The sequence below is a fragment of the Vulpes vulpes genome, chromosome 7 (assembly GCF_048418805.1).
Source record: "Vulpes vulpes isolate BD-2025 chromosome 7, VulVul3, whole genome shotgun sequence".
Taxonomy (NCBI): Eukaryota; Metazoa; Chordata; class Mammalia; order Carnivora; family Canidae; genus Vulpes; species Vulpes vulpes.
This window is the reverse complement of record NC_132786.1, coordinates 65928320-65953041: the sequence shown is the minus strand read 5'-3', so window position 1 is coordinate 65953041 and position 24722 is coordinate 65928320. Positions and strand designations below refer to the sequence as shown.

The following is a 24722-nucleotide window of genomic DNA, read 5'->3' as shown; positions in this document are numbered from 1 at the left end:
GCCTGCCTGAACTATCAGGCCACGGCTTGCCCGTGGCCCCTAGCAGGGGCTATGAGCCAGGTGGCCGCAATGGGTGCTGAGCCAGGCCTGTGCCTGCCCACAGCGCGGCCGGTGTGCTTCCGGGAGGGGCTACAAGACCTGGATATGCTGGAGGGTGGCGCTGCCACACTGCGCTGTGTGTTGTCCACGGTGGCTGCACCCGTGCAGTGGCGCCGGGGAGACGAAGTTCTGCGGCCCGGAGGCAAGTACAGCATGAGGCAGGACGGCCCAGTGCTGGAGCTGGTGGTGCGGGACCTGCGGCCCCAGGACAGTGGGCAGTACTCCTGCTGCTTCGGGGACCAGATGACCTTGGCCACCCTCAATGTGAAGGGTAAGCACCCCTGCCTGCCGGCCCCCAGGCCCCTTTATGCTGGTGGGATGATGAACATGACCTAGTCTGTGTGCCCTGTTACAGCCCAGCCCACCGAGTTCATAGGGAGACTGAGGAACAAGGAAGCCACGGAAGGGGCCACGGCCACACTGCGCTGTGAGCTGAGCAAGGCGGCCCCCGTGGAGTGGAGGAAGGGGCCTGAGGCCCTCAGAGCCGGGGACAGGGTCAGCCTGAGGCAGGACGGGGCCGTGTGCGAGCTGCAGATCCGGGGCCTGGCCGTGGAGGACTCCGGAGAGTACTCGTGCGTGTGCGGGCAGGAGAGGACGGTGGCTGTGCTCACTGTCAGGGGTAAACGCCGTGTGGGGCCGCGTGGACCTGGGGCTTGGTGTCTGCCCATTGTCTCCCCATCACCCCTCCTTTGTAGCACTTTGTGGGCCCCTATGTCTGTCCTCCTGTGGTTCTGTTTGTCCTGGATCCTGTTTCCTCCTTCAGCAGACATGCTGATGTTTATGTTCAGCCCTGTGCCCCTCATCTGTGCAAGGCCTGTGGGCCTCCCTCATTGTCTCCACATGTGTCTCACTAATGTGAGGCCCTTCGAGGTGGTGTGATCCTTGCATGTGTACCCATCCTGGACACAGGGCCCCAGAAAGCTGACTGGCTCTGGAGTCCTGGCTCTCCCCGGCCGTGCTGGCCAGCATCACACCAAGCGTAACGTCTGGGGAGCCACGGAAGGGCCACGGCCACACTGTGAGCAGGCCAGGCTGGGGGGGCAGGGCACGGCCTACACCAAGTGCTCTGCACACCCAGCACCTGGCCCATGTCTGTTGGGGTTTGTGTCTTCTCTGTCATGTTCGTGTTCTGCCTCTTCCCTGTGGTCAGAGACCATGATTGTGTCTGTGTCACCTTGACCCTCTGCAGCGCTGCCCGCCAAGTTCACCAAGGGCCTGAGGAAGGAGGAGGCCACGGAAGGGGCCACGGCCACGCTGCGCTGTGAGCTGAGCAAGGCGGCCCCTGTGGAGTGGAGGAAGGGGCCTGAGGCCCTCAGAGCCGGGGACAGGGTCAGCCTGAGGCAGGACGGGACCGTGTGCGAGCTGCAGATCCGGGGCCTGGCCGTGGAGGACTCCGGGGAGTACTCGTGCGTGTGCGGGCAGGAGAGGACGGTGGCTGTGCTCACCGTCAGGGGTAAACACCGCATGGGGTCGCGTGGACCTGGAGCTTGGTGTCGGCTTAGTGTCATCCTGTCACCCCTTCTCTCTAGTAGGATTGTGGATGTCTGCGTCTTGCCAGTGACCTTCTCCAGTCTCTCCCAGCCTCCACATCCTTATTCTGTATCTGTCGCGATGTTCACATCCATGCTATGTCCCCTCTGGACTCTGTCTTCCTCGCTATCTGTGTGTTCATTAAGTCATTCACGCTGTGACCCTTTACTGGTATGTGATTCTCGTGGGTGTTTCATCTTAGACCAAGTGTCCCCAAGACAATCGGATTTCCTCTGTGTCACCTTGACCCTCTGCAGAGCTGCCCACCAAGTTCACAAAAAGCCTAAGGAATGAAGAGGCCACGGAAGGGGCCACGGCCACGCTGCGCTGCGAGCTGAGCAAGGCGGCCCCCGTGGAGTGGAGGAAGGGGCCTGAGGCCCTCAGAGCCGGGGACAGGGTCAGCCTGAGGCAGGACGGGGCCGTGTGCGAGCTGCAGATCCGGGGCCTGGCCGTGGAGGACTCCGGGGAGTACTCGTGCGTGTGTGGGCAGGAGAGGACGGCGGCTGTGCTCACCGTCAGGGGTAAACGCTGCATGGGGCCACGTGGGGCAGTGTCTGATGTCCCGAAGCTGTGTCATGTCCTCTTACTCTGCCTTGGTCACCGTGTGTGGTGCTTCTGCTTCTCTGTGTGTCTCCTGTGTCCTGCAGTATGAATCTCTAGTAGCTGCTTGTGTGAGGCTCATTTTGGGTGAACTGCAGAGAACAAGGCCCTCCCTGCCCTTAGGGAGGGCACATCTGGGAGGCGGGGTGGGGGGCATCCCTCAGTACATACAAGGAAATTACAGCCTTTTGAGGCCTCTGGAGGTAGCACGCCATAGATTGGAGCTTGGCATTAGAAACCGGGAGACCAGGAGGCTGATTATGGAGGGGAGCCAGGGCCATAGGAGAGCTGTAGAGGAGGAAGTGTGGGTGTGGAGGGTGGATGGAGGTAAGGTCTAGGTGTGGGGATGAGGTAGAGATTTGTTGGGTCTGGAGATAAAGTTTGTTGAGGTAAGTAGGAAGGTTGAGGTGAGGTGTGTTGGGTGTAGAGAGTGAGGTAAGGTGAGTGGAGTGAGGTAACGGGAGTTGTGGAGAGTAAGTTGAGATGAAATGGTGGTGGAAGCTGAGATGATGTGTTAGGTTAAGGTGAGGTGAAGTATGGCTAGGTTGGATATGTAGAGTGAATTGAGGTGAGGTCTGTGTGTGTAGGTGAGGAATGTATGGAGGTGAGGTGATCTGAGTGTGGAGGTGAGATGAAATGAAATGTGGAGGCGAGGTGGGTGAGGAAGGTGAGATGAGGGGAGTGAGGAGCTAAGTGGATGAGGAAGGTGAAGTAGATGAGGAAGGTGAGGTGAGGTGAGGTGGGTGTGGAGCTGAGGTGAGGTGTGTGTGGAGGTGAGGTAAGGTGGGTGTGGAGGTGCAGCGAGGCAGGTGAGGTGAAGTGAGGTGTATATGGAGGTGAGATGAGGTAGATGAGGTGAGGTGGGGTGGGTGAGGAAGGTGAGATGAGGTGGGGTGGTGAGGAAGGTGAGGTGAGGAAGGTGAGGTGATGTTGGGGCTGTGTGACCAGGTGAGGTGGGAGGTGAGGTCTGCATGTAGAAGGAGGGGAAGGCCAGGGAGTGCCTTCCCCAGGAAGGCAGTGGGTGTCCATGGTTGCTGGGGGTCCATGTGTGGTGGCTGGCTGTACTCCCAGTAGCTGCAGGGTGTATGTGTGTATGTGCTGGCACATGGTATGTCAGACTGGGGTGGGACTCAGGGTGCTCAGGGAATGGCAGGGTTGTGTCAGCCAGAGCAGGAGGGCTGGCTCAGGGCTCCCAGATGGCAGGGCCATGTCCTGTGGCGGGTGGTGGGGGCAGGGTCCCTGTGCAGTGGAGCCACCTCCTGTGGGGCATCTTGCCCACTGTCCCCAGGGGCCCTGCCCCCACCAGGCAGCTCCATTTCCAGCTTCCCATCTGTGGCCATTCCTTACCTTCTGGCTTGGGTCCGTGATCTGCGAGTCTGCCTGGCCCTCCCATTCGCCAGGGTCCTGAGGCCTGGGCAGGCCAAGGGAGGGCCCCAAGCAACGTGCAATGGCCTCACAACAGGACCCTGGGGACAGGGGCCCAGTGCAGGGCCTGACCTGGGCTCATGCTTGGTCCTCCCCCTCAGGGGCCACGTGGGGGCTTGGTCCCGTCCCTCAGGGACCCCATGGGGGCTTGGTCCCCTCCCTCAGAGAAGCAGATGCAACAGGACAGGGTGAAGCCACCCACCGCATCCTGAAGGGTCCAAGGAGCAGGCCAGGCCCCTGTGCCCTGGGGCTGTGGGGACAGCACAGCCTCTGCCATGGTGGTGCTGGATGACCCTGAGGGCCCGGGCAGGGGGCCTGCCCAGCAGTCTGCGTGCCCTCCTGTCTAGGAGCCTCCAGGGGCAGAGGGGTGGAGGATCCAGGCTGTGTGGCTGTGGGTGGCCTGAGAGAGCTGCTGCTGGCAGTGGGGTCCCTAGGACACTGCGACAAGGGGACAGGCTGTGAGGACTGCAGCTCCGCTTCCCTCAGCTGGGTGTTTCACTCCTGTGGAGAGTCTGGGGGGCCCCGTTCCTCAGCTGTGTCCGTGAGAATTGCAAACGGCTACAATATAGGGAACCACTGAGGGGGCCATGGGCATGGAGTGACTGCAGTGGCATAGTCTGGGTGTGTGGGGTACAGGATGGATCTGGGCCCTGGATTCTGGTATCAGGGAGCCTGAAGCAGGATGAGCCATGGAAGATGCTGGAAGATGTGCCCTTGGGTTGTTGCCTCTATCCATCCCTTGGGCACCGTGACCACTTCCGTGTGTGTGTCCACATCAGAGGTCCTCTATGTCGTTGCTGGCCTGTGTCCCTGGGTCTAGGCCAATTCGCGCTCTGCCACCACACACTGACTCTTGTGTGCATCTCAGCGTCCACAGCCTGAGTCCTCAGATTCCCCATCTGACGTCCTCTGTGTCACCTTGACCCTCCGCAGCGCTGCCCGCCAAGTTCACCAAGGGCCTGAGGGAGGAGGAAGCCACGGAAGGGGCCACGGCCACACTGCGCTGCGAGCTGAGCAAGGCGGCCCCCGTGGAGTGGAGGAAGGGGCCTGAGGCCCTCAGAGCCGGGGACAGGGTCAGCCTGAGGCAGGACGGGGCCGTGTGCGAGCTGCAGATCCGGGGCCTGGCCGTGGAGGACTCCGGAGAGTACTCGTGCGTGTGCGGGCAGGAGAGGACGGTGGCTGTGCTCACTGTCAGGGGTAAACGCCGTGTGGGGCCGCGTGGACCTGGGGCTTGGTGTCTGCCCATTGTCTCCCCATCACCCCTCCTTTGTAGCACTTTGTGGGCCCCTATGTCTGTCCTCCTGTGGTTCTGTTTGTCCTGGATCCTGTTTCCTCCTTCAGCAGACATGCTGATGTTTATGTTCAGCCCTGTGCCCCTCATCTGTGCAAGGCCTGTGGGCCTCCCTCATTGTCTCCACATGTGTCTCACTAATGTGAGGCCCTTCGAGGTGGTGTGATCCTTGCATGTGTACCCATCCTGGACACAGGGCCCCAGAAAGCTGACTGGCTCTGGAGTCCTGGCTCTCCCCGGCCGTGCTGGCCAGCATCACACCAAGCGTAACGTCTGGGGAGCCACGGAAGGGCCACGGCCACACTGTGAGCAGGCCAGGCTGGGGGGGCAGGGCACGGCCTACACCAAGTGCTCTGCACACCCAGCACCTGGCCCATGTCTGTTGGGGTTTGTGTCTTCTCTGTCATGTTCGTGTTCTGCCTCTTCCCTGTGGTCAGAGACCATGATTGTGTCTGTGTCACCTTGACCCTCTGCAGCGCTGCCCGCCAAGTTCACCAAGGGCCTGAGGAAGGAGGAGGCCACGGAAGGGGCCACGGCCACGCTGCGCTGTGAGCTGAGCAAGGCGGCCCCTGTGGAGTGGAGGAAGGGGCCTGAGGCCCTCAGAGCCGGGGACAGGGTCAGCCTGAGGCAGGACGGGACCGTGTGCGAGCTGCAGATCCGGGGCCTGGCCGTGGAGGACTCCGGGGAGTACTCGTGCGTGTGCGGGCAGGAGAGGACGGTGGCTGTGCTCACCGTCAGGGGTAAACACCGCATGGGGTCGCGTGGACCTGGAGCTTGGTGTCGGCTTAGTGTCATCCTGTCACCCCTTCTCTCTAGTAGGATTGTGGACGTCTGCGTCTTGCCAGTGACCTTCTCCAGTCTCTCCCAGCTTCCACATCCTTATTCTGTATCTGTCGCGATGTTCACATCCATGCTATGTCCCCTCTGGACTCTGTCTTCCTCGCTATCTGTGTGTTCATTAAGTCATTCACGCTGTGACCCTTTACTGGTATGTGATTCTCGTGGGTGTTTCATCTTAGACCAAGTGTCCCCAAGACAATCGGATTTCCTCTGTGTCACCTTGACCCTCTGCAGAGCTGCCCACCAAGTTCACAAAAAGCCTAAGGAATGAAGAGGCCACGGAAGGGGCCACGGCCACGCTGCGCTGCGAGCTGAGCAAGGCGGCCCCCGTGGAGTGGAGGAAGGGGCCTGAGGCCCTCAGAGCCGGGGACAGGGTCAGCCTGAGGCAGGACGGGGCCGTGTGCGAGCTGCAGATCCGGGGCCTGGCCGTGGAGGACTCCGGGGAGTACTCGTGCGTGTGTGGGCAGGAGAGGACGGCGGCTGTGCTCACCGTCAGAGGTAAAAGCCGCGTGGGGCCGCATGGAGTGCATGAGTGCCTGTCCTTGTCTATGTCTTGGCATCTTCTCGGGCCTTTAGAGGACCCACCTCTGTGTCCTTTGGTCACTAATGTTCATCCTCATGGCCTCACGGCCCATCCTGCTGGTATGACAGACCCCCCCGCCACCGTCTCACCCCAGTCGGCCCAGTTATCCCCCTTCAGTGTGTCCAGCTGCATGTTGGGACTCCCACATAGGGCTGATCCTGGCTCCCGTCTGCCTTTGCCCACCCCTCAGCTGCCCAGGTGGTGTTCAAGGAGCCTCTCCGGAGCCTGCAGGCCAAGGAGGGTACATCAGTCACCCTGTGCTGTGAACTGTCCCGGCCCGGTGCCACTGTGGTCTGGAGCAAGGGCGGCCTGGAGCTGCAGGCTGACTCACGCCGGGAGCCTCGGCAGCAGGGCCCCACGGTGGAGCTTGTGCTGCGGGACCTGCGACGGGGGGACTCAGGGGAGTACACCTGTGCCTGTGGCCTGCAGTCTACCAGTGCCACCCTCACCATTACAGGTGAACCCCAAGGCGAGACCGGAGCCAGTGCTTTGGGTTGGGCCTTGGGGTGGCAGTGTCACCCTGGGCATCCCCTGGGGGCCTGTCAAGCCTGGTAGGAAGCTCAGCCTTCACCCTGAGGTTACCCCATCCCCCACAGCTGCACCCTTTGTGGTTCACCCTTGCGCCACATAGCCACACCTCTGCAGTTCCCCTCCTGCACTCCATAGCAGCACCCCTGTGGGATCCACCCTAGTCCTGTAGCTGCTGTACCTGTGAAGGTCCCACTGGAAACCCATAGGGGTTCCCATCTGTACCCTGTGGTCATGCCCCTGCACCCCATAACCACACCCTTGAGGTCCCCCTCTACCCAGCAGCCATGCCCATGCACCCCATAGCCACACCCCTGAGGACCCCTGCACCCGGTAGCCACGCCCCTGTACCCTATAGACATACCCCTGAGGTTCCCATTCCTCAGATCCTTAGCAGTTTGCCCCGCCCACTCTTTAGCCCTGCCCCAGCAGTCAGTCCCATCTCCTGGAACCCCTCAGCTAAGCATCTGTGGTGCCTCCCCTACTTTATAGCTGCTCTCTGGTGATCCTCCCCTGCACCTCTGTGGCACCCTGGGTCCCACCCCCACTTCCTCTCCTACCCACGCAGTTGCACCCCCCCCCCCCGTCTCCCTGCACCCCTAGCAATACCGCTCCTGTGCTCCTGCTTTCCCCCCTGCACTCCCTGGTTGCTCCTGCCCCAGCCCTCATGGCCCTCTTGGCCCTCATGGCCCTCACACTCTCCTGCCTCCCGCAGCTGCACCTGTGCGGTTCCTCAGGGAGCTGGAGGCCCAGGAGGTGGATGAAGGTGCCACGGCATGCCTGCGTTGTGAGCTGAGCCAAGAGTGTGCCAGTGTGGACTGGCGCAAGGGTTCCCTGCAGCTTTTTCCTTGTGCCAAGTACCAGATGGTGCAGAAGGGAACAACCGTGGAGCTGCTGGTGCGAAGCGTAGAGCCGGAGGACGCCGGCCACTACACCTGTGACACTGGCCACACGCAGAGCACAGCCAGCCTCTCTGTCCGAGGTAAGCTGCCCAGTGGCCTTGTCCCCCCCTGGAGCCCTCAATCCCCGGCTGGGAGCCCAGAGCCTTGCTTGGCAGCCCTAAGCAACGCTCCCTGGCCCCCCAGCCCCCAGGCCCGTGTTCCAGGAGGAGCTGCAGAGCACGGAGCAGGAAGAAGGCGGTGTGGCCTGGCTGCACTGCCAGCTGAGCAAGGCAGAGACTGATGTCCCAGTGCAGTGGCTCAAGGAGGGTGTGGAGCTGCACCTGAGCCCCAAATATGAGATAAGGCGCGTGGGAACCACGTGTGAGCTGCTCATCCACGGGCTAGAGCCCAAAGACACTGGCGAGTACGTCTGCATGGCCGGTGGTCAGAAAACCATGGCTTCTGTCATGGTCAAAGGTGAGTCCTCGCTGCCACACACTTTCTCCCTGCGGCTGCCCAGGCGTACACCTGGCCCAGCCCAGCACCCATTAAGGTCAAGCACTTGTCTGTACCTTGTTTTGGCGGCTCTGGGGTCATAGGCTCTCTCTTGTCCTTTCTGCTCTGCTCTGGGAAACAAGCTGCACCCCTCCCCAGACACTGCCCTGCCTCTCACCCCCAGCCCATGGGTGGGCGGCCTGTCCTGGTCGTCGCCATGGAGCCCCTGCGTCTCTCAAAGGGCTTGGCTCCCTGCTGTCCTGGCTAGGGTAGGGCTGGCCACAGGGTGGGGATGGACAGAGGCAGCCCACCCCTCCACAACTCCTTTTATATTTCCTCCAAACAGAGGCACCCCCAGCCGGGTCTCTGCCCCTAGGAATTGAATGTCATGGTGACAAATGTCATGTGGGGCACATAGAGGCTGTGGCAAGAGAAGAGTGAGGGTGTTCAGGAAAGCTTCTCAGAGAAGGAGGAGTGGGAGGTTGGCCTGGGTGCCCTGGCCTGGCTGGTGAAGGGATCTCTTCACCTATACCCCAGAACCAGAGGTGACCATCGTGCGGGGGCTGGTGGATGCTGAGGTGCAGGTCGATGGGGATGTGGAGTTCAGTTGCGAGGTGTCACGGGCCGGTGTCACGGATGTGGAGTGGCGGCTCCAAGGCCTGCCCCTGCAGAGCAACGAGGTGACGGAGGTGTCTGTGCGAAGCGGCCGCACCCACATGCTGCAGCTGAAGGGTGTGACACCAGAGGATGCAGGCACCGTCTCCTTCCATGTGGGCAGGCACACATCCTCCGCCCAGCTCACTGTCCGAGGTAGTGGGCTCCAGGCTGGCTCACTGCCCCCAGGGTGGAAGGTCCAGGCCCTGTGTGGGCCCGACAGGTCCCTGGGTCCCTGCCCTTGCAGGGAGGGAACCGGTGGGGAGGTGGCCCTGTGAATGGGTGGTGCCGGGGTGGCCAAGATGCACTGGAGTGATGCCCCACGTGATGTCTCCAGGAAATGGGATTGGGTGCTAGGGCGGGCCCTGGGGGCTGGGAGGCACGCCTGGCACAGAGGCCAATGCCCTGTCTCCCACTGCACAGTCCCCGAGGTCACCATCGTGGAGGCCCTACAGGATGTGCAGCTCAGTGAGGGCCAGGATGCCCACTTCCGGTGCCAACTGTCCAGGGCCTCTGGTCAGGAGGCCCACTGGGCCCTGGGAGGGGTGCCCTTGAAGGCCAACGAGATGAATGACATCACAGTAGAGCATGGCACGCTCCACTTGCTCACCCTGCACAAGGTAGGCTCCCTGGGACCTGCTGCCTGCCACGATGCATGTGGGGTGGGGCTGGGCTGGGGGCCTGTGGAAATGATGGGAGCAGGGCTGCCAGGCTGAGACCCCCCTCTCTCCTTTAGGTAACCCTGGAGGATGCTGGAACCATCAGTTTCCAAGTGGGCTCGTGTAGCTCGGAGGCCCAGCTAAAGGTCACAGGTGGGCAGCTTGCTCCGATAACCAGCCGCGTGCCTGCGGGTCATTCCTCTACTCTTCCATCCACCCGTCCATTCACCACACATTTTTCTGTCTACATCCACATATCTACCTTTTAATCCACCTCTCCACCATGTACCCATCCACCATCCATCCATTCACCATCCATCTGTCCATCTGTTCATTTACTGTCCATGTGCTCATCTGCCATCCGTCCACTACCCATCCATCTGTCAAATCACCATCCATTCATCCATCTGCTCATCCACCCATCCATCATCTATCCACCCTCCATCCATCCATCCATCCATCTACTGCACATCCATCTGCTATCCATCCATCCATCTACTGCACGTTCACCCACCATCCATTCATGCATCTGTCATCCACCCACCATCCATCCAGCTACTGCAGATCCACCCACCGTATCCATTTATCCATCTGCTTATCCAACATTTATCTATCCACCATCCATCCACCCATCCATCCATCCATCTATCCATCCATCATCTATCCACCCACCTCTATCCATGTGCTCATCTAGAGTTGGACATAGAGACAGTATGTGTCCTGAATCTCAGGTCCCCTCCCCTGTTCTGGGATCTTCAAAGGGTGGACAGACACAGTTAGCTCTGTGGACTGTGGGACTGGGAAAGGCTCCAGAGTGCAGTGCCCTCAAGTTGAGTGATGGAGGAGGAGTGGCACTCTGGGTGTCCTGAGTGGAGTGGGAGTGGGTCCAGGGTGGGCATCTGTAAGGGGGCAGCATGGGACTGGGTTGGACTTTGCAGGCTCCACTGAGGGCTGTGCCTCTTGGCCCGGTGTCTCCTGTTGGAGTGTGCTGGCTCATGTCAGATACCTGGCCATAGCCTTGTGGGGAGGGCTGTGAGCCTGGGGGTGTGTGAATGGATGCCCTGGTAGGTGGCATATAGATGAACTTGGGAACTCTACTGGAGATGGGAATGGGGAGCTGATGGGGTAGGGCAAGGATGCCATCAGGTGTGCACTTTGGGGAGAGGGTGGAAGGGCAAGTGCAGGCTGGAATGTTAATGGTGCACTATTAAGTGCACCATTAGGAAGGGCATGGGAGTCTTCTGAGGGGAGCAGCCATGCAGCCATGGTGGGCACACAGGTACAGAGCAGTCATCATCTGTGTCTAGGAAGGCCCTGGGTTCAGGTCCTACTGCATGACAGAGCAGGGGGCAATTGCCACACGGCATTAGGGCCCAGGAATCTTAGGGCTGGGGGGACCTCAAGACGTCTGGACAAATGGAGCTCTGGGGATGGGAGAAGTACCTGCTTCTACACTTCCAGGGATGGAGGGCTTACTTCCCAAGGGAGATACCCCCCACCCTATCAGAGCAGCAGGCTTCTTTTCACCCTACACCCACCCCACAGAGATCACATTCTGGGGGCATGGAGCTTATGTGTTGTGCCTTCTGAAAAGGGCATGGATGTAGGTCATCAGTCTCATTTGGTGAACCTGGACATGTTCCAGTGGGGGTGTTGGGTACAGGGGGGCTGAGGCGGCCCTCCATGGGCTTGCTGTAGGTAGTCTCTGCCTATCATTCTACAAGTGAGGTGATCCAGCTGGCCTGGGTAGATCTCTAGACTCAGCCCAGCGTAGCCTGTGTGGACCCCAGCTTGGCCCCACAAACCCAGGATGCACAGCTCCCCTCCTTTTGCCCTCTTGCGCAGAGGCAGCACCATGCCTGGTACGTGGCTTGCAGAATGTGGACGTCTTTGCGGGGGAGGTGGCCACGTTCTCCTGTGAGGTGTCCCGTGCGGGTGGGCCGGAAGCCCGCTGGTGGCTGGATGGCACCCTGCTGCAGGATGGCCCCGAGAGTGCCATCTCCGTGCGTGATGGGACCTTCCACTCCCTCACACTCTCAGGCCTGGGGGTTGCCGACTCCGGCACCATCACCTACCGCGCAGGGCCCCTGGTCTCCACAGCCAAGTTGTTGGTCAAAGGTATTGGCCAATGGGACCCTGCCCTTAGCTGGCGCTTCTGCACCTACTGACTCCGCACGCTTGCTGCAGGCTCCCGGGGTGGCAGGTTTGGGCAGGTCCTGGGACACGGACTGGGCATTGCTCTGTGCGTGTCATGGGCAGGCACAGTGGGAGGTCTGCTGGCCTGACTGGTGGATGAGAAGGTCAGGCTGGGCAATGGTAAAGCTGTAAGCCAACCCCATCCCACCCACTTGTGGGGCCCAGGCACTGCCTCCTGCCTGGCCCCTGCTGTGTGGCCAGGTGCTTGTCTACAGGGCTGCCAGGAGGCGAGAGTCCCCTTCCTGGCCCTGGGCCGAGCCTGCACTGTCCCTGCTCGTGGCTGCTTCCCTTGCTGTGGGCTCAGTTGAGGTCCTGTGCCCTTTGAGCTAGGCTTTTTCGGGGAACACCAGTGGGGGTGTCCGGTCCCCCTGGGATGGCTGGCCAGAAAGGCTTCACCCGGCACTTTTGCCCTGATCCTCCTCTGTGCTTTAGAATAAGTGTGGACGTTCACCCACATCTGAGGGGTGAACCATTAGTTGAGTAGGATTTCAGCAGGCTAACAAGGGATAGGGACCCCAAGGAGGTTGGCAAGGCCTCTGGAGAAGAACCTAGGCTGGAGGTGCCGTGTGTCCAGCAGGGGGCTTTTGGGGAGAGGTGCTGTGTCCCTGCTGAGGCAAAGCATGCCCTGGGCCAGGGGTTCAGGGGGATGCAGGGACCCAGGGGACGGGAGGGCTTAGCCCTGAGGGCTATCTGCCAGGGTGGGTGGTGCGGGGGGCAGGCATGGCTTGCCCTGTGAAGAGGGCCCTGGGTCATCATTACAGGTCCCCTCACGCCGCAGCCTTGCGCTTGCTTGCTGCCAAGCCTCTGAGGGCAGAGGGAGGGTGGGGTCCAGCTGCGTGGCTCCAGCTGACGCGTGACCGGGGTGTCGGCCGACAGATCCCACGGTGGAGGTGGTCAGTGCCATGCAAGACCTGGTGGTGGAGGAGGGCGGCCCGGCCGAGCTCCTCTGCCAGTACTCACGGCCCGTGCAGGCCACGTGGAAGATGGACGAGCAGGAGGTGCGCGCCGACGGGCGCCGTGTCGTCATAGAGCAGGACTGGACCGTGGCCAGGCTGTCCTTCCGGCCGGCCTTGCCCTGCGACAGTGGCATCTATTCTTGTGAGGCTGCGGGCACCCATGTGGTGGCCCTGCTGCAAGTGCAAGGTGAGGCCTTGCACAGCTCTGGCGTGGCTGGGATCGTCCTTAGTGGTATAGAGACAGGCGGCGACAGCCTATGCCCTGTGACCAGGCCAGAAAGACAGGGTCGCAGCAGGCAGCCCCCTGCTCCTTCCACAGCAGCGTGACGGGACAGGATGGGGGTGCTGGGCTAAGCTCCTGGAATCCTGGGGTCTTGGTTACTCTGCTTTCCAGGCTGGCCACCTAGAGGGCACTGGAGCCCTGTGTCCCTGTCTGTGTACAGCAAGGACGCTCTGGGGAATCAGGAGAGTGGTGTTGGCTGCAGCCCCTGTCAGAGGGGGTCATCACTTGGCTGATGCCACTTCCTATCTGGGAAAATCTGAACCGTTCCTAGTGGCGAGTGAGCAGGAGGGTGGGAGCAGTGTTCTGGGCCATCAGGATGAGCAGGTGGGCTTGTCTGGCCACTGCCTGCCCACCCCTTCCTTCACTCTTTAAAGAGCTAAGTTTTTAAAAAACTTTTTTTTGTGGTCACTTGGGGACACAGATCAGAATAGGCAGCAGTTCCTCCATTCTGGGGACTATCCCGGTGGGAGCTGCAGGAGGACGTGATAGCAGCTGTGGGCAGGGGCTGCTGTGAGTGCCAGGCTGGACAGAGGTGGGAGTGGGGGGACAGGGCATCTGGGCAGGGTAGGTAGACAGGGGAGCCCAGAGAGGTGGGAGACAGCAGGGGGCTCAGGGGCTTGCTGTTGCCTGGATATCCGGGATTGTATAGAGATGAAGCAGGAGTGCCATCTGGGTGTGATCTGGGTGACTCTGGGTGCCATCTGGGTGTCATCTTGGCGCCAGTCTGGGTGACTCTAGGTGCCATCTCGGTAACTCTGGGTGACTGCAGGCTTGGCAGTCACCCCACTGCTCCTCCCCTCATGACTAAGGGCAGCTGTGGCCCCAAAGTAGCCATCAGTGCACAGTGGAGGTGTGGATGGGCTGCTAGGCTGTGGCCGCTGTTTATTCTGATGTGGGAGGAGCAGGGCCAGGATGTGGGGATGTGTGGTCTGTGAGCGGCCCAGGCCCAGGAAGGCAGCCAGAAGAGGAATGTGGACAGGTCCTTGGGGGCCTCTGCTCTGGTCCCTTCAGTCCCTGGGGCTGCTGGTCCTGAGCAGACACGCTTGCCTGCAGGGCGCGTGCACAAGTTTGGATTCAGTCCTGGGCTGTGAACAAGTTTCATTTGGGCACGTCCCTCAGACAGCAGGTGGGGCTGTGGGCTTGGCTGTCCCCTCTTCTGTCAGGTCAGATCCTGTAGGCAGTGGCTTCCTGAGGTCGCATGCATCAGGGTCACACCCTTGCCAGCATCTGGGCCAGCCCTGGCCCACCTGGCCCTCCTTTCTGGCCTAACATGCAGCTTTGCCGCCAGGACCCCACCTGGTGCCTTGAATCCCTTGCTCTGCTGACCATCCTGCCTTCATTCCTATCCTGGTGTCCTCTCTTCTCACTCCTCCTGCCTAGATGACTACCCCACCCAGCTCAGTCATGCCCTGAGGTTCATTCTCCTGGAAGCCCACTCAGATATCACCTGCCCAAGAGGTGGTACGTGACAGGAATGGGCCGTGGCAGGGGCAGGCCTGTGCAGTCAGGCACTGAGCTGGCATTGGGGCCAGGAACCCCCATTCCTGAGCTCATGGCTTACCGAAGAAACCCATGCTCACTTAGTAAGACCAGTGTACCGTGTGCGGAAGAGGATTAGAGTGGGTCAGGAATAGGGACAGGGCTGGTGTGTGGGAGTCAGGGAGCAGACTGGCCTGCCTCAGCTCTGGCTCAGGGCTGGGAAGATGGGTGCGCATTTCCAGAGCTGCACTCTGTAGTCCCCGCAGGGGCACAGCTCTTGGGGTACAGGTGGGGGGTATGAGCCTGGCTGTGGGTCAGGCAGCTCTGGGAACACCGCTGAGTAAGCCGTCTCACCTGGCTGGTGTGGAGAACCCCCTCCCTGGCCACAATTGAAGGCCACCAGAGCCGTGATGCTGTGGGGGTGCATAGGCCCCAAGTGACACCGCACACTGCCCTTCCCCTGGCGGCCTTATGTTCAGCCCTCGGACCCTTTCTCCTGCGGGGGAGGCTCTTCCCCCTGACTGTGTGGAGTCAGTGCAGAGGAGGCCCCCACGCGCCCTGAGCTGCCCGTTCCCCGCAGCCAAGAACACCGTGGTACGCGGTTTGGAGAACGTGGACACACTGGAAGGTGGCGAGGCACTGTTCGAGTGCCAGCTGTCCCGCCCTGAGGTGGCCGCCCACACCTGGCTGCTGGACGATGAACCTGTGCACACCTCAGAAAACGCGGAGGTGGTCTACTTCGAGAACGGTCTGCGGCATCTGCTTCTGCTCAAAAACCTGCGGCGGCAGGACAGTTGCCGGGTGACCTTCCTGGCGGGGGATGTGGTGACTTCCGCATTCCTCACAGTCAGAGGTTAGGGGTGTGGGGGGCCGTATCTGAGGTACTTCCCACCGGAGGCTGCGCCCCAGGTGTGTGGGAGAGGCGGGGCTGCAGGGTGGAGCCAGGTGTCTGAGACCCCTCCCACCGGATCCCGCCCAGGGGAGGTGCAGGGCTGGGGTCTGGGGGCGCTGGTCTTTGAGACCCCTCCTGCGCGGGCCGGCCTCCTCCTCGGCCAGGGGACAGGGGCCGGGGCTGGCGGACGCCGTGGCTCCGGGGCTCCCCGCCCTGCCTCCAGGCAGCCCCTGGACGCGCTCACCGCAGACCCGCCCCACAGGCTGGCGCCTGGACGTGCTGGAGTCGCCACGGGACGCGTCGGTCCGAGTTGGCGGGCGGGCCCACTTCACCTGCGTGCTGAGCGAGGCGGTGCCGGTGGGCGAGGCTACCTGGTACATCAATGGGGCCGCCGTGCGGCCGGACGACCCTGACTGGACGGTCACTGCAGATGGCAGCCACCACGCCTTGCTGCTGCGCGGTGCCCAGCCACACCACGCTGGCGAGGTCACCTTCGCCGCCCACGACGCCGTGGCCTCCGCCCGGCTCACCGTGCTGAGTGGGTGGCTCTCGAGACTGCTGCGCGGGCGGGAGTGTGTGTGGGTTGGGTGCTCAGCTGTTCTGGTCCCAGAGGGGCCGTCCTGGTGGGCTGGGGCACACGGTCTCCCTGGTTCCCGAGCGCAGCGTGGCCTTTGCTGTCTCAGAGGGTCTGGACCCCAAGCACAGCGGCTCACCAGCCTGTGGGGGTGGACCACCCGGCACCCACTCCCCACCCTGGGATCAGACCCCAGGCAGGCAGGCTGGGCACCCGCGGGCACTGATGGGGAGCCTCCACTGACCAGCCCTCCTCCCTGCAGGCCTCCCGGACCCCCCAGAGGACGCTGAGGTGGTGGCGCAAACTGGCCGCTCTGTGACGCTGTCATGGGTGGCGCCGGCAAGCGATGGTGGCGGTGGGCTGTGCGGCTATCGGGTGGAGATGAAGGCAGCCACCACGGGCGAGTGGCGGCTGTGCCACGAGCTGGTGCCCGGGCCTGAGTGCATCGTGGACGGCCTGGCCCCTGGGGAGACCTACCGCTTCCGCGTGGCAGCAGTGGGCCCAGTGGGGGCTGGGGAGCCAGTGCACCTGCCCCAGACAGTGAGGCTAGGTGAGTCGCTGTGCGCCCTGTGGCTATTGAGGGTGAAGTCTGCCCAGAGCACTCCTGGTCTTCCCAGGCTGAGGAGCCTCGGGGCATGTCTGCTGAAGTGGTGGTTTTGCCCACAGAGCCCTCCGCTCCAGCGTCCCCAGCTCCCACGCCCCCAGCTCCAGAGACCTGGGCTCCGGCACCCCCCACCCTAGTGCCCCCAGCTCCAGAGACCCGGGCTCTTGCGCACCCAGTTCCTGCACCCCTGGCTCCCATGCTCCCTGCTCCAGAAACCCGGCAGGTGGGTGCCGGCGAGGACCTGTGTCTGGAGTGCGAGGTGGCCGAGGCGGGTGAAGTTGTCTGGCTGAAGGGGACGGAGCTCATCCAACCTGGCGGGCGCGTCCAGGTTCTCTGCCGGGGTCAGCGACATACGCTGGTCATCCGGGGCTTCTCGGCGGAGGACCAGGGGGAGTACTGCTGCAGCCCTGCCTGGGACCCCACCTCCTCTGCAGCCACTGCCTCCTTCCAGGGTGCGTCCTGGGGACCCAGTGGGGGTGGGAGGGCATGGGATGTGGGAATGAGCTGGGCCTTCATCCTCATTAGCTCCCTGGAGACAGTCAGGGGGTCCTCTTAAGGAGCCTGCCTCCTGTCAAACTGAGGCCTGGTGGGGGAAATGCACAGAGTCCTGTGGCTCAGCTTCCTCAGAAGGCTGGCAGCTCAGCTCACACTGCTCCCCCACAGGACCCTGGCCAACCCTGCCCTGTGGGCCTCCACCCTATGCCCTGCATCCCACACCCCCAATGCTCTGCGTCCCTCCACCAGCGTTCTGAGCCTCCCCCTCATGCCCTGCACCCCACACCTCCCATGCTCTGCGTCCCCTCACCTGCACTCTGAGCCTCCCTCCCCCTACCTTCTGAGTCCCTCACTCTGACTCCCCAACCCCATGCTCTGACCCCACCTTTATGCTCTGAGCACCACCACACTATGGGCCCCCCACTCTGAACCACACTCCCCTGAACTCATGCCCCCACCTCCTGTGCTCTGAGCCCCCCTAACACTATGAACCCCCCACAATATGAGCCCCTTCACACCATGAGCCCCCCTGCACCTGCACTGCCTCTGGCCTTCTGCTTGGGCCCACTCCCCCTGTGCAGGAGCCTGAGGTAGGTTGAGGTCTGGCCTCCCCAGGGGAGCTGGGGCCCAGGGCCAGTCCAGAACCCCTAAATCCTTGTGCACAGTGGGCCTTCAGAGCTCTTGGCGGCCCAGGCAGGCAGCGCAGTCAGCAGCCAAGGCCGGCCCAGGATCAAGGCTGTGTGCCCACCCTGCTGACCAGCAGCATGTCCTCTTCAGTGGAGCTGACCCCAGGATCCAGGGATGAGGCCCCTGTGCAGCCCAGCCTGCCCCCTGAGGCGGCCCAAGAGGGTGACCTGCACCTGCTGTGGGAAGCCCTGGCAAGGAAGCGCCGCATGAGCCGTGAGCCCACGCTGGACTCCATCAGTGAGCTGCCCGAGGAGGACGGGCGCGTGCAGCGCCTGCGGCAGGAGGCAGAGGAAGCGGCCCCTGACCTGTCCGAGGACTACTCCACGGCAGACGAGCTGGCACGCACTGGGGAGGCTGACCTCTCGCACACCAGCTCTGATGACGAGTCCCGGGCAGGCACTCCTTCCCTGGTTACCTACCTCAAGAAGGCTGGAAGGCCCAGCACCTCACCCCCAGCCAGCAAGGTGAGTGCCCTGTGTGGCCTGCAGGGAGCAGCCTGGACGTCTTAGGTCTCTACCAGTCTTCCACCAGCCACCCCGTGTTGTTCCATCATCTGTCCATTTGACGCCAGCTTATACAGCCACCTATCCGCTCACTACCCATCTGCCAGCCGTTGTCCATACACCTGTTGTCCATTCACACATCGCCCAGCCACCACCCATCCATCCACCCATCCTTACATCATCCAGCACCCATCCCTCCACCATTCACTCACTACCTCTCCATCCATCCATCCATCCATCCATCCATCCATCCATCCATCATCTGTTTATCCATCCACTGCCCACCCATCCTTCCACCATTCACTCTCTCATGTACCCAACCACCATCCAACTATCTACCACCTATCTCAATGATGCACCCACCATTCACCCACCCACTTACCATCTCACCTACCCACCCACCCCTCATCCATCCACCCCTCACCCATCTACCCATCCAGCACTCACCTATCTGCCCACCTCGTACCCATCCACCCACCCCACCATCCACCTGGCTGCTACGAGCTGGAACTGGTTTCTCTGTGGTGTCCCTCACAACCTGTCACTCTGTCTGGGTTACCACTTAGAGTGACTCAGGGAAGGTGGAGTTGCCTCTCAGTGGCAGTAGGAGCCCTGAGGCATGCGATGGTTGACCAGTTGTTGGGTGGGCAGGAAGTGGCTCCACGTGGAGTTGGGGCAGCAGACCTGGGCTTTGCTTCCTGCTCCGCTCCATACATTCCTGCCCCATCCTGGCCCTGTCACAGGCCTCAGTTTCCAAACCTTCCGTGTGTGCACAGGTCGGGGTTTCCACAGTCTCATCTGGGAGGCCACAGAAGCATCAGGAGCAGCCAGCTGCAGCTCACTCTGCACCAGCAGACCTGAGTGCTGAGGACCTGAGTGACCCATCCATGGACAAAGCAGCCGTGAAGATCCAGGCTGCCTTTAAGGGCTACAAGGTCCGCAAGGAGATGAAGCAGCAGGAGGGACCTGCGTTCTCCCGCACATTCAGGGACACCGAGGTCCAGGTGGGGGATGTCCTGCGTCTGGAGTGTGTGGTGTCCAGCAAGGCGGACGTGCATGCCTGCTGGCTGAAGGATGGTGTGGAGCTGACTGACGGCCGGCACCACCACATCGACCAGCTTGGGGACGGCACCTGTTCTCTGCTGGTCACGGGCCTGGGCCGTGCTGATGCCGGCCGCTACACCTGCCAGGTGAGCAGCAAGTTCGGCCATGTGGCCCACAGCGCATGTGTGGTGGTCAGCGGGACAGAGAGTGAGGCGGAGAGCTCCTCGGGGGGTGAGCTGGATGACGCCTTCCGCCGGGCAGCCCGGCGGTTGCACCGCCTCTTCCGCACCAAGAGCCCCGCCGAGGTTTCAGATGAAGAGATCTTCGTCAGTGCAGATGAGGGCCCCGCGGAGCCCCAGGAGCCCGGGGACTGGCAGACCTACCATGAAGATGAGCGCTTCGTCTACATCCGCTTCGAGTCACTCGCTGAGTCCCAGCGCGCTGCCGCGTGCTTCCGGGAGATGTTTGGCACCATGGGCATCGGGGTGGACATCAGCTTGTCGGAGCAGGGGCCCCGGGGGGTGGAGATGCGCATCAGCAAAGTGGCTCCCGCCCCTGCGGCACCCCGGGAGAGGGCGCTCCCCGCGCTCCCCACGCTGACCTCCGAGGCTGGTGAGTCTGCTTGTGGCCTGGGGTGGGACAGGACAGAGGGGCACGGGGCTGGCCCAGGGGACTCCTGAGCTGGAAGAGCCCTGAATTTATGGGTAGACAGAGCTCGCTGTTCGTCCTCGCTCTACCTGTCATGAGCCAGCCTCTGCGGGCCTCGGGGTCCTGCTCTGTGAAGTGGGTAGAGGAACCCTGGCTTTCCACAGCTTGTGTTTTTTGCTCCGTGAGTGTTTGGAATACAAGTATTCTAAAAGAAGGGGTTCCATGCCCCCATCATCTATCTGCTCCAGCAACTGAAGCCTTTACACTCTTTGCTTGTGACTCCCTGGGAGCTGTGAGGGGTGTGATGTAACATGTAACCCATGGCGTCATGTCTGGAAAACTCCGTGTAATTTGGGGCCGTCCTCATGCTTGCAACCCCTGGACCCCCAGCCCACACAGCCTTTGTCTGCCCTCAGCTCCCCCTCCTGCTGTCTCCTGGCTTCTATTCCTCTAGCATCTCAGTGGCCTGAGACACAGGCTGGCAAGGCACAGATTCTCCCAGAGAATGGGGGGAGGCTGGCGGAGGCACAGTCCTGTTCCACCCGGGAGCCCGCCAGCACTCTCACTTGAGCACGCTGTGCAGATGATGCAGACTGAGGGGCCGGCAGCTGGGGTGGCTGGGGGAAAAGCCCGGGGCCGAACCCCTGTACACCCATCTATCCATCCTAGCCCCGGTGTTCCTGACTGAGCTGCAGAATCAAGAGGTACTGGATGGGTATCCCGTGAGCTTCGACTGTGTGGTGACAGGCCAGCCTGTGCCCACCGTGTGCTGGTTCAAGGACGGCAGGATGCTGGAGGAGGATGACCACTACATGATCAGTGAGGACCAGCAGGGCGGCCACCAGCTCATCATTACGGCCGTGGTGCCCGCAGACATGGGCGTCTACCGCTGCATGGCTGAGAACAGTGTGGGTGTGTCCTCCACCAAGGCAGAGCTCCGTGTAGACCGTGAGTGTGGCCCCAGGGTAGAAGCTGGGAGCGGTGGGGCGGGGTGGCCGGAGGACCCAGAGAGCACTCGTGTCAGGTCATGCGGGATTTGGAACCACAGGGGCTGGGGGGCCTTACCTCCTTGGGGGGTGTCTAAGCTGGGGATGGGCCTGGGGACTTTGGAGATGCCCCAGGCACGTGTGGGTGACTGGCTGTGCTGAGATAAGAAGTGGGTATTTGGTCTCGTCCCTGGCTCCTAGCACACAGTTCCTAAGTCCCCAGAAGTCTCCCCCAGTGACAAGGGGACAGGAAGCCTGTTTTAGTCCAGCGCAGTGACTCCTGGTGGGCCTCACATGAGTACATGAGTATGTCCATCTTATTTTTGAGAAAAGTGCAAGAGCAACTAAGTGGAGGAAGGTTAGACTTTTAGATTCCAGGATAGAATCTCATGGTGCTGGAGGAGTTGGGATGTTTATAAACAAAACATTAGACCTTGGCCTCAAACAAAAATCAGCTCAACATGGATTACATCCATAAATACAAGATATGAAAGTATGATACTTTCAGAAAAAAAAAAAAAAAAAAGGAAGACATCTTTAGGAGCCACAGCCAGGAAAAAACGTCTTAGATTTGACGCTTTTTATTCTAATCGTAATGAGGTGGCAGTGTTACCATGAAAACTTTGGAGAAGCACCCTATGCTAGCCTGTGCTGCCTTGCTCAGGACCTCTGTCTCTACCTAGCAGTGAAGGCTGTCGCAGTTGCTGTTGCTTACTCTGGAAGGAACTTAGAACTTAACAGCAGCCTTCTAAATTTGTGTTGGGAAGACATCCTTTGGACCAAAGCAAACCTCTTTATGCTGGGCATGGTTTCTGGAAAGATGCTGCAGATGTGCCCATTAGCACAGGTTCCTGTCCCCAGGTCAGCAGAAGCTATTGTTAGGCCCTGTGTTCCTGCCCAGAGATGGAGGAACACGCTCCCTGGTTTCCAGTATTTATTTGGTAAACCTGAGTCTGGGATACCCTTTTTTTGTTACTGTTTTCCAAACACTGAATTATTGTCACCTTGATGTACAGGTTTCAATAAAGCTTTGTAAAGATAACAGAAAAAGGGAAAAGGGAAAATTGGTAAAATTTTCTCTGTGTGGATGGACCTCAGGATGGGAGAATGTGTCTGCAAACCACATGTCCAGTAAAGAGCTATATCTTAAAAAAAAATAAAGAATGCTTAGCAGTAAATGGTAAAAAATAAATAAATAAAAATTAAAAGTCCAGTTAGAACAAAGCAAAATACATGTCCAGATGTTCACAGGAGAGGACACGCACGTGGGAGCTGTCTGCATCATTAGGCGGCAGGGAAATGCTGACGAAACCCCAGCGAGACGTCGCTGTGCCTGGCAGGGTGGGAGGATGATAACTGGAGATAACACGCTGTGCCCAGGGTGTAGTGACAGGGGTCGCTCATTCCTTGCTGGCGGGAACGTCACGTGGACATGTTCTCTGGAAACGAGCATGGCAGCGTCCCAGCTGGAGACCCAAGCATCTATGGGGTGTGGGCAGGATTGTCCTCCCTGATGGATTCCCCCATCCTGCCTCAGTGGGCTTACGGCCTGCGTGTGTTTCCAAGGGTCTGAGACACGCAGCCCACTGGGGTCCTGGGCACATGCGAAGGGGCCACGGGGCCACAGGCGCGCCCTTAGCAGCACGGCTGCAAACAGCTGGCCGGGTCCCTCGAACCACACAAAGTTGTACATGTTGGCCCACATAGAAGGGATTTCACTTTGCGGTGGGGATGTGAATTTTGGCTCCGCTTTACTTCTGCCTGAAGGACACCTTTCGGCATCTTCTCCGTAGCCTGGGTGTGCTATAGTTCTTCCACCTTTTGTATGCCTGGAGAAAACATCTGTGTGTCTGTGGTGGTTCTGAAAGATATTGTTGCGCAGACAACCTTTGTAGCTTGCATTGCTTCCGCTGAGAAGCAGGACGCCACTCGTATCTTCATTTCTCTGTGCAAAACTTGCCTTTACTCTTAGGATTGGGATGCTTTAGACACTTGCATGCCATAAAAATGTGCCGTTTGAAAACGTATATTCGTCGTGTCGCACAAGCGTCACTGCCATCAGGTGCCAGGACATTTCTGTGATCCCAGAAAGAAACCCTATATACATATATATGTTCTGGGTACTGGGTCATTATCAGATATATGATTTTCAAATTATTTTCCCCATTCTGAGGATTTTCTTTCCACTTTCTGGATGGTGTTCCTTGATGCACAAAAATTTCTAATTGTGATGAACTCCATTGCTTCTTTGGTTGCTTGTACGTTTGTTGTCACGTCTACAAGACCATTGCCCGATCCGACGTTATAAAGATCTGCACCCCTGTTTTTTTCTAAGAGTTTCATGGTTTTAGCTCTTGTGTGTAGGCTTCGTTTGGGTGTATGGTGTGAAAGGCCCCAATCCATTCTTGTGGAAATACAGTTGTTCCAGGACCGATCGTAGAAAAGACTATTTTCCTTCATAAAACTGTCTTGGAACTCGTGTCAGACACTGATTTCCATGACATACATGGGTCTATTTCTGGTCTCCTACCTCTCTCCCATTTATCGGTATGTCTGTCATTCTGCCAACCCCACACCATCTTGGTTCCTGTAGCTTCGTGCTCAGTGTTGAAGTTGAGACAAGTGAGTCCTCCAGCTTTGCTCTTGTGCACGATTGTTTGGAGCATCTGAGTCCCTGGCATTTTTATATGACTTTTAGGATCAGTTTCTCAAAGTCCTCCAAAATGGCCTCTGGGCATTTATTTTTAAGGATTTCCTTCTTTTTGCTGGTCTTGAGTACTCTGACGGTGCTGTTCTTGGGTGTGCTTTTCTTTATGTTCCCTCGTGCTTGCAGTTCACTGAGCCACTTGGGATTTGGCGTTTCTAGTTTTCTCATCAAGTTTGGAAGTGTTTTTGGCTGTTATTTCTTCAAGTGTGTTAACTTTCCCCCTCGTCTGGGGACCTCAGTCACATGCACATGAAGCTGTGTGCCGTGATGCTACCACACGCTGACACACTTCCCTTACAATTCTTGCCGCCATGCACTTCATTTCCTGCGGTTTGTACCTCTACTTGCTTCCCTTCACTGTCCTGTCATCGCTCACCTGCTGTCCGTCCCATTGTTGTATTTTTTCTTCTCTACAACTTCTTGAGTCTTTTCACATGCTCTGTGTCTCTGACGATTTGGAGACATGTATGCAGTCCTAATACTTTGACTTCCTTCTCTGCCAGTTCCACCTGCACCGTCCTGGCTTGGTTTTGACCCACTGGGTGGTGTTTTCCTGCCTGCGAGCATGTTTGGTGGTCCTTGACTGGGTGCCTGCCCTCGTGGGGGCTGCATACTTTACCTCTGCAGGCCTAAGGTCTTCCTCTTAGGTGGGGAGCAGGCTCAGTCCAGGGCTGATCCCCTCCCTCTGCTGAGAGCCTGAAGCCATCCACTGGGGAAGTTCCCAGTCCGATTGGAAACATGACGTCCTCTGCGCTGTTTTAATGGCCCCTCAGGTGTCTCTGTCCCTGCGTGCACGTGCCAGCCAGTGCTCTGCTGAATCCTCCAGGAGAGAGCTCACTGCCTCTGCAGCTTTCTGTTGTCTGGCTTCTGTCCTGTGGACACCAGCTCCTCTACTCAGGGTCTACCTAGCTCTGCCTCAGTTGCTCCTCCTGGACTCAAGGCAGGAAGCTGGGGCTCATTATTGTTTCCTATCTGTAAGGGGTCAACAAGAAATTCTCTGATACCAGTTGGGGGTCCTACAATTAACTCCGCTCTGCCCCCATCCACACCCCACAGGGCACCTCACAGCAGACGCCAGCCACA

General features: G+C 59.8%; 1 protein-coding gene across 14 annotated transcripts in view; it reads left to right on the top strand.

Annotated features, from left to right (window-relative positions):
• The window catches only part of OBSCN (obscurin, cytoskeletal calmodulin and titin-interacting RhoGEF), a 130846-nt gene that overhangs the window by 72760 nt on the left and 33364 nt on the right, over positions 1 to 24722 (top strand). For 8 of the 14 annotated variants that reach the window (XM_072763960.1, XM_072763961.1, XM_072763957.1 and 5 more), the window contains 22 exons: positions 104 to 370; positions 455 to 718; positions 1289 to 1552; positions 1887 to 2150; positions 4588 to 4851; positions 5422 to 5685; positions 6020 to 6283; positions 6559 to 6825; positions 7612 to 7878; positions 7982 to 8254; positions 8810 to 9082; positions 9350 to 9546; positions 9663 to 9738; positions 11431 to 11703; positions 12658 to 12924; positions 15080 to 15352; positions 15654 to 15929; positions 16228 to 16515; positions 16632 to 17021; positions 17842 to 18215; positions 19031 to 19910; positions 20616 to 20894. In XM_072763960.1, the coding sequence (XP_072620061.1) occupies positions 104 to 370; positions 455 to 718; positions 1289 to 1552; positions 1887 to 2150; positions 4588 to 4851; positions 5422 to 5685; positions 6020 to 6283; positions 6559 to 6825; positions 7612 to 7878; positions 7982 to 8254; positions 8810 to 9082; positions 9350 to 9546; positions 9663 to 9738; positions 11431 to 11703; positions 12658 to 12924; positions 15080 to 15352; positions 15654 to 15929; positions 16228 to 16515; positions 16632 to 17021; positions 17842 to 18215; positions 19031 to 19910; positions 20616 to 20894 (6504 nt within the window). The remainder of the gene's footprint in view (positions 1 to 103; positions 371 to 454; positions 719 to 1288; positions 1553 to 1886; positions 2151 to 4587; positions 4852 to 5421; positions 5686 to 6019; positions 6284 to 6558; positions 6826 to 7611; positions 7879 to 7981; positions 8255 to 8809; positions 9083 to 9349; positions 9547 to 9662; positions 9739 to 11430; positions 11704 to 12657; positions 12925 to 15079; positions 15353 to 15653; positions 15930 to 16227; positions 16516 to 16631; positions 17022 to 17841; positions 18216 to 19030; positions 19911 to 20615; positions 20895 to 24722) is intronic. The other 6 variants (XM_072763970.1, XM_072763963.1, XM_072763962.1 and 3 more) reach the window with 3 other exon arrangements.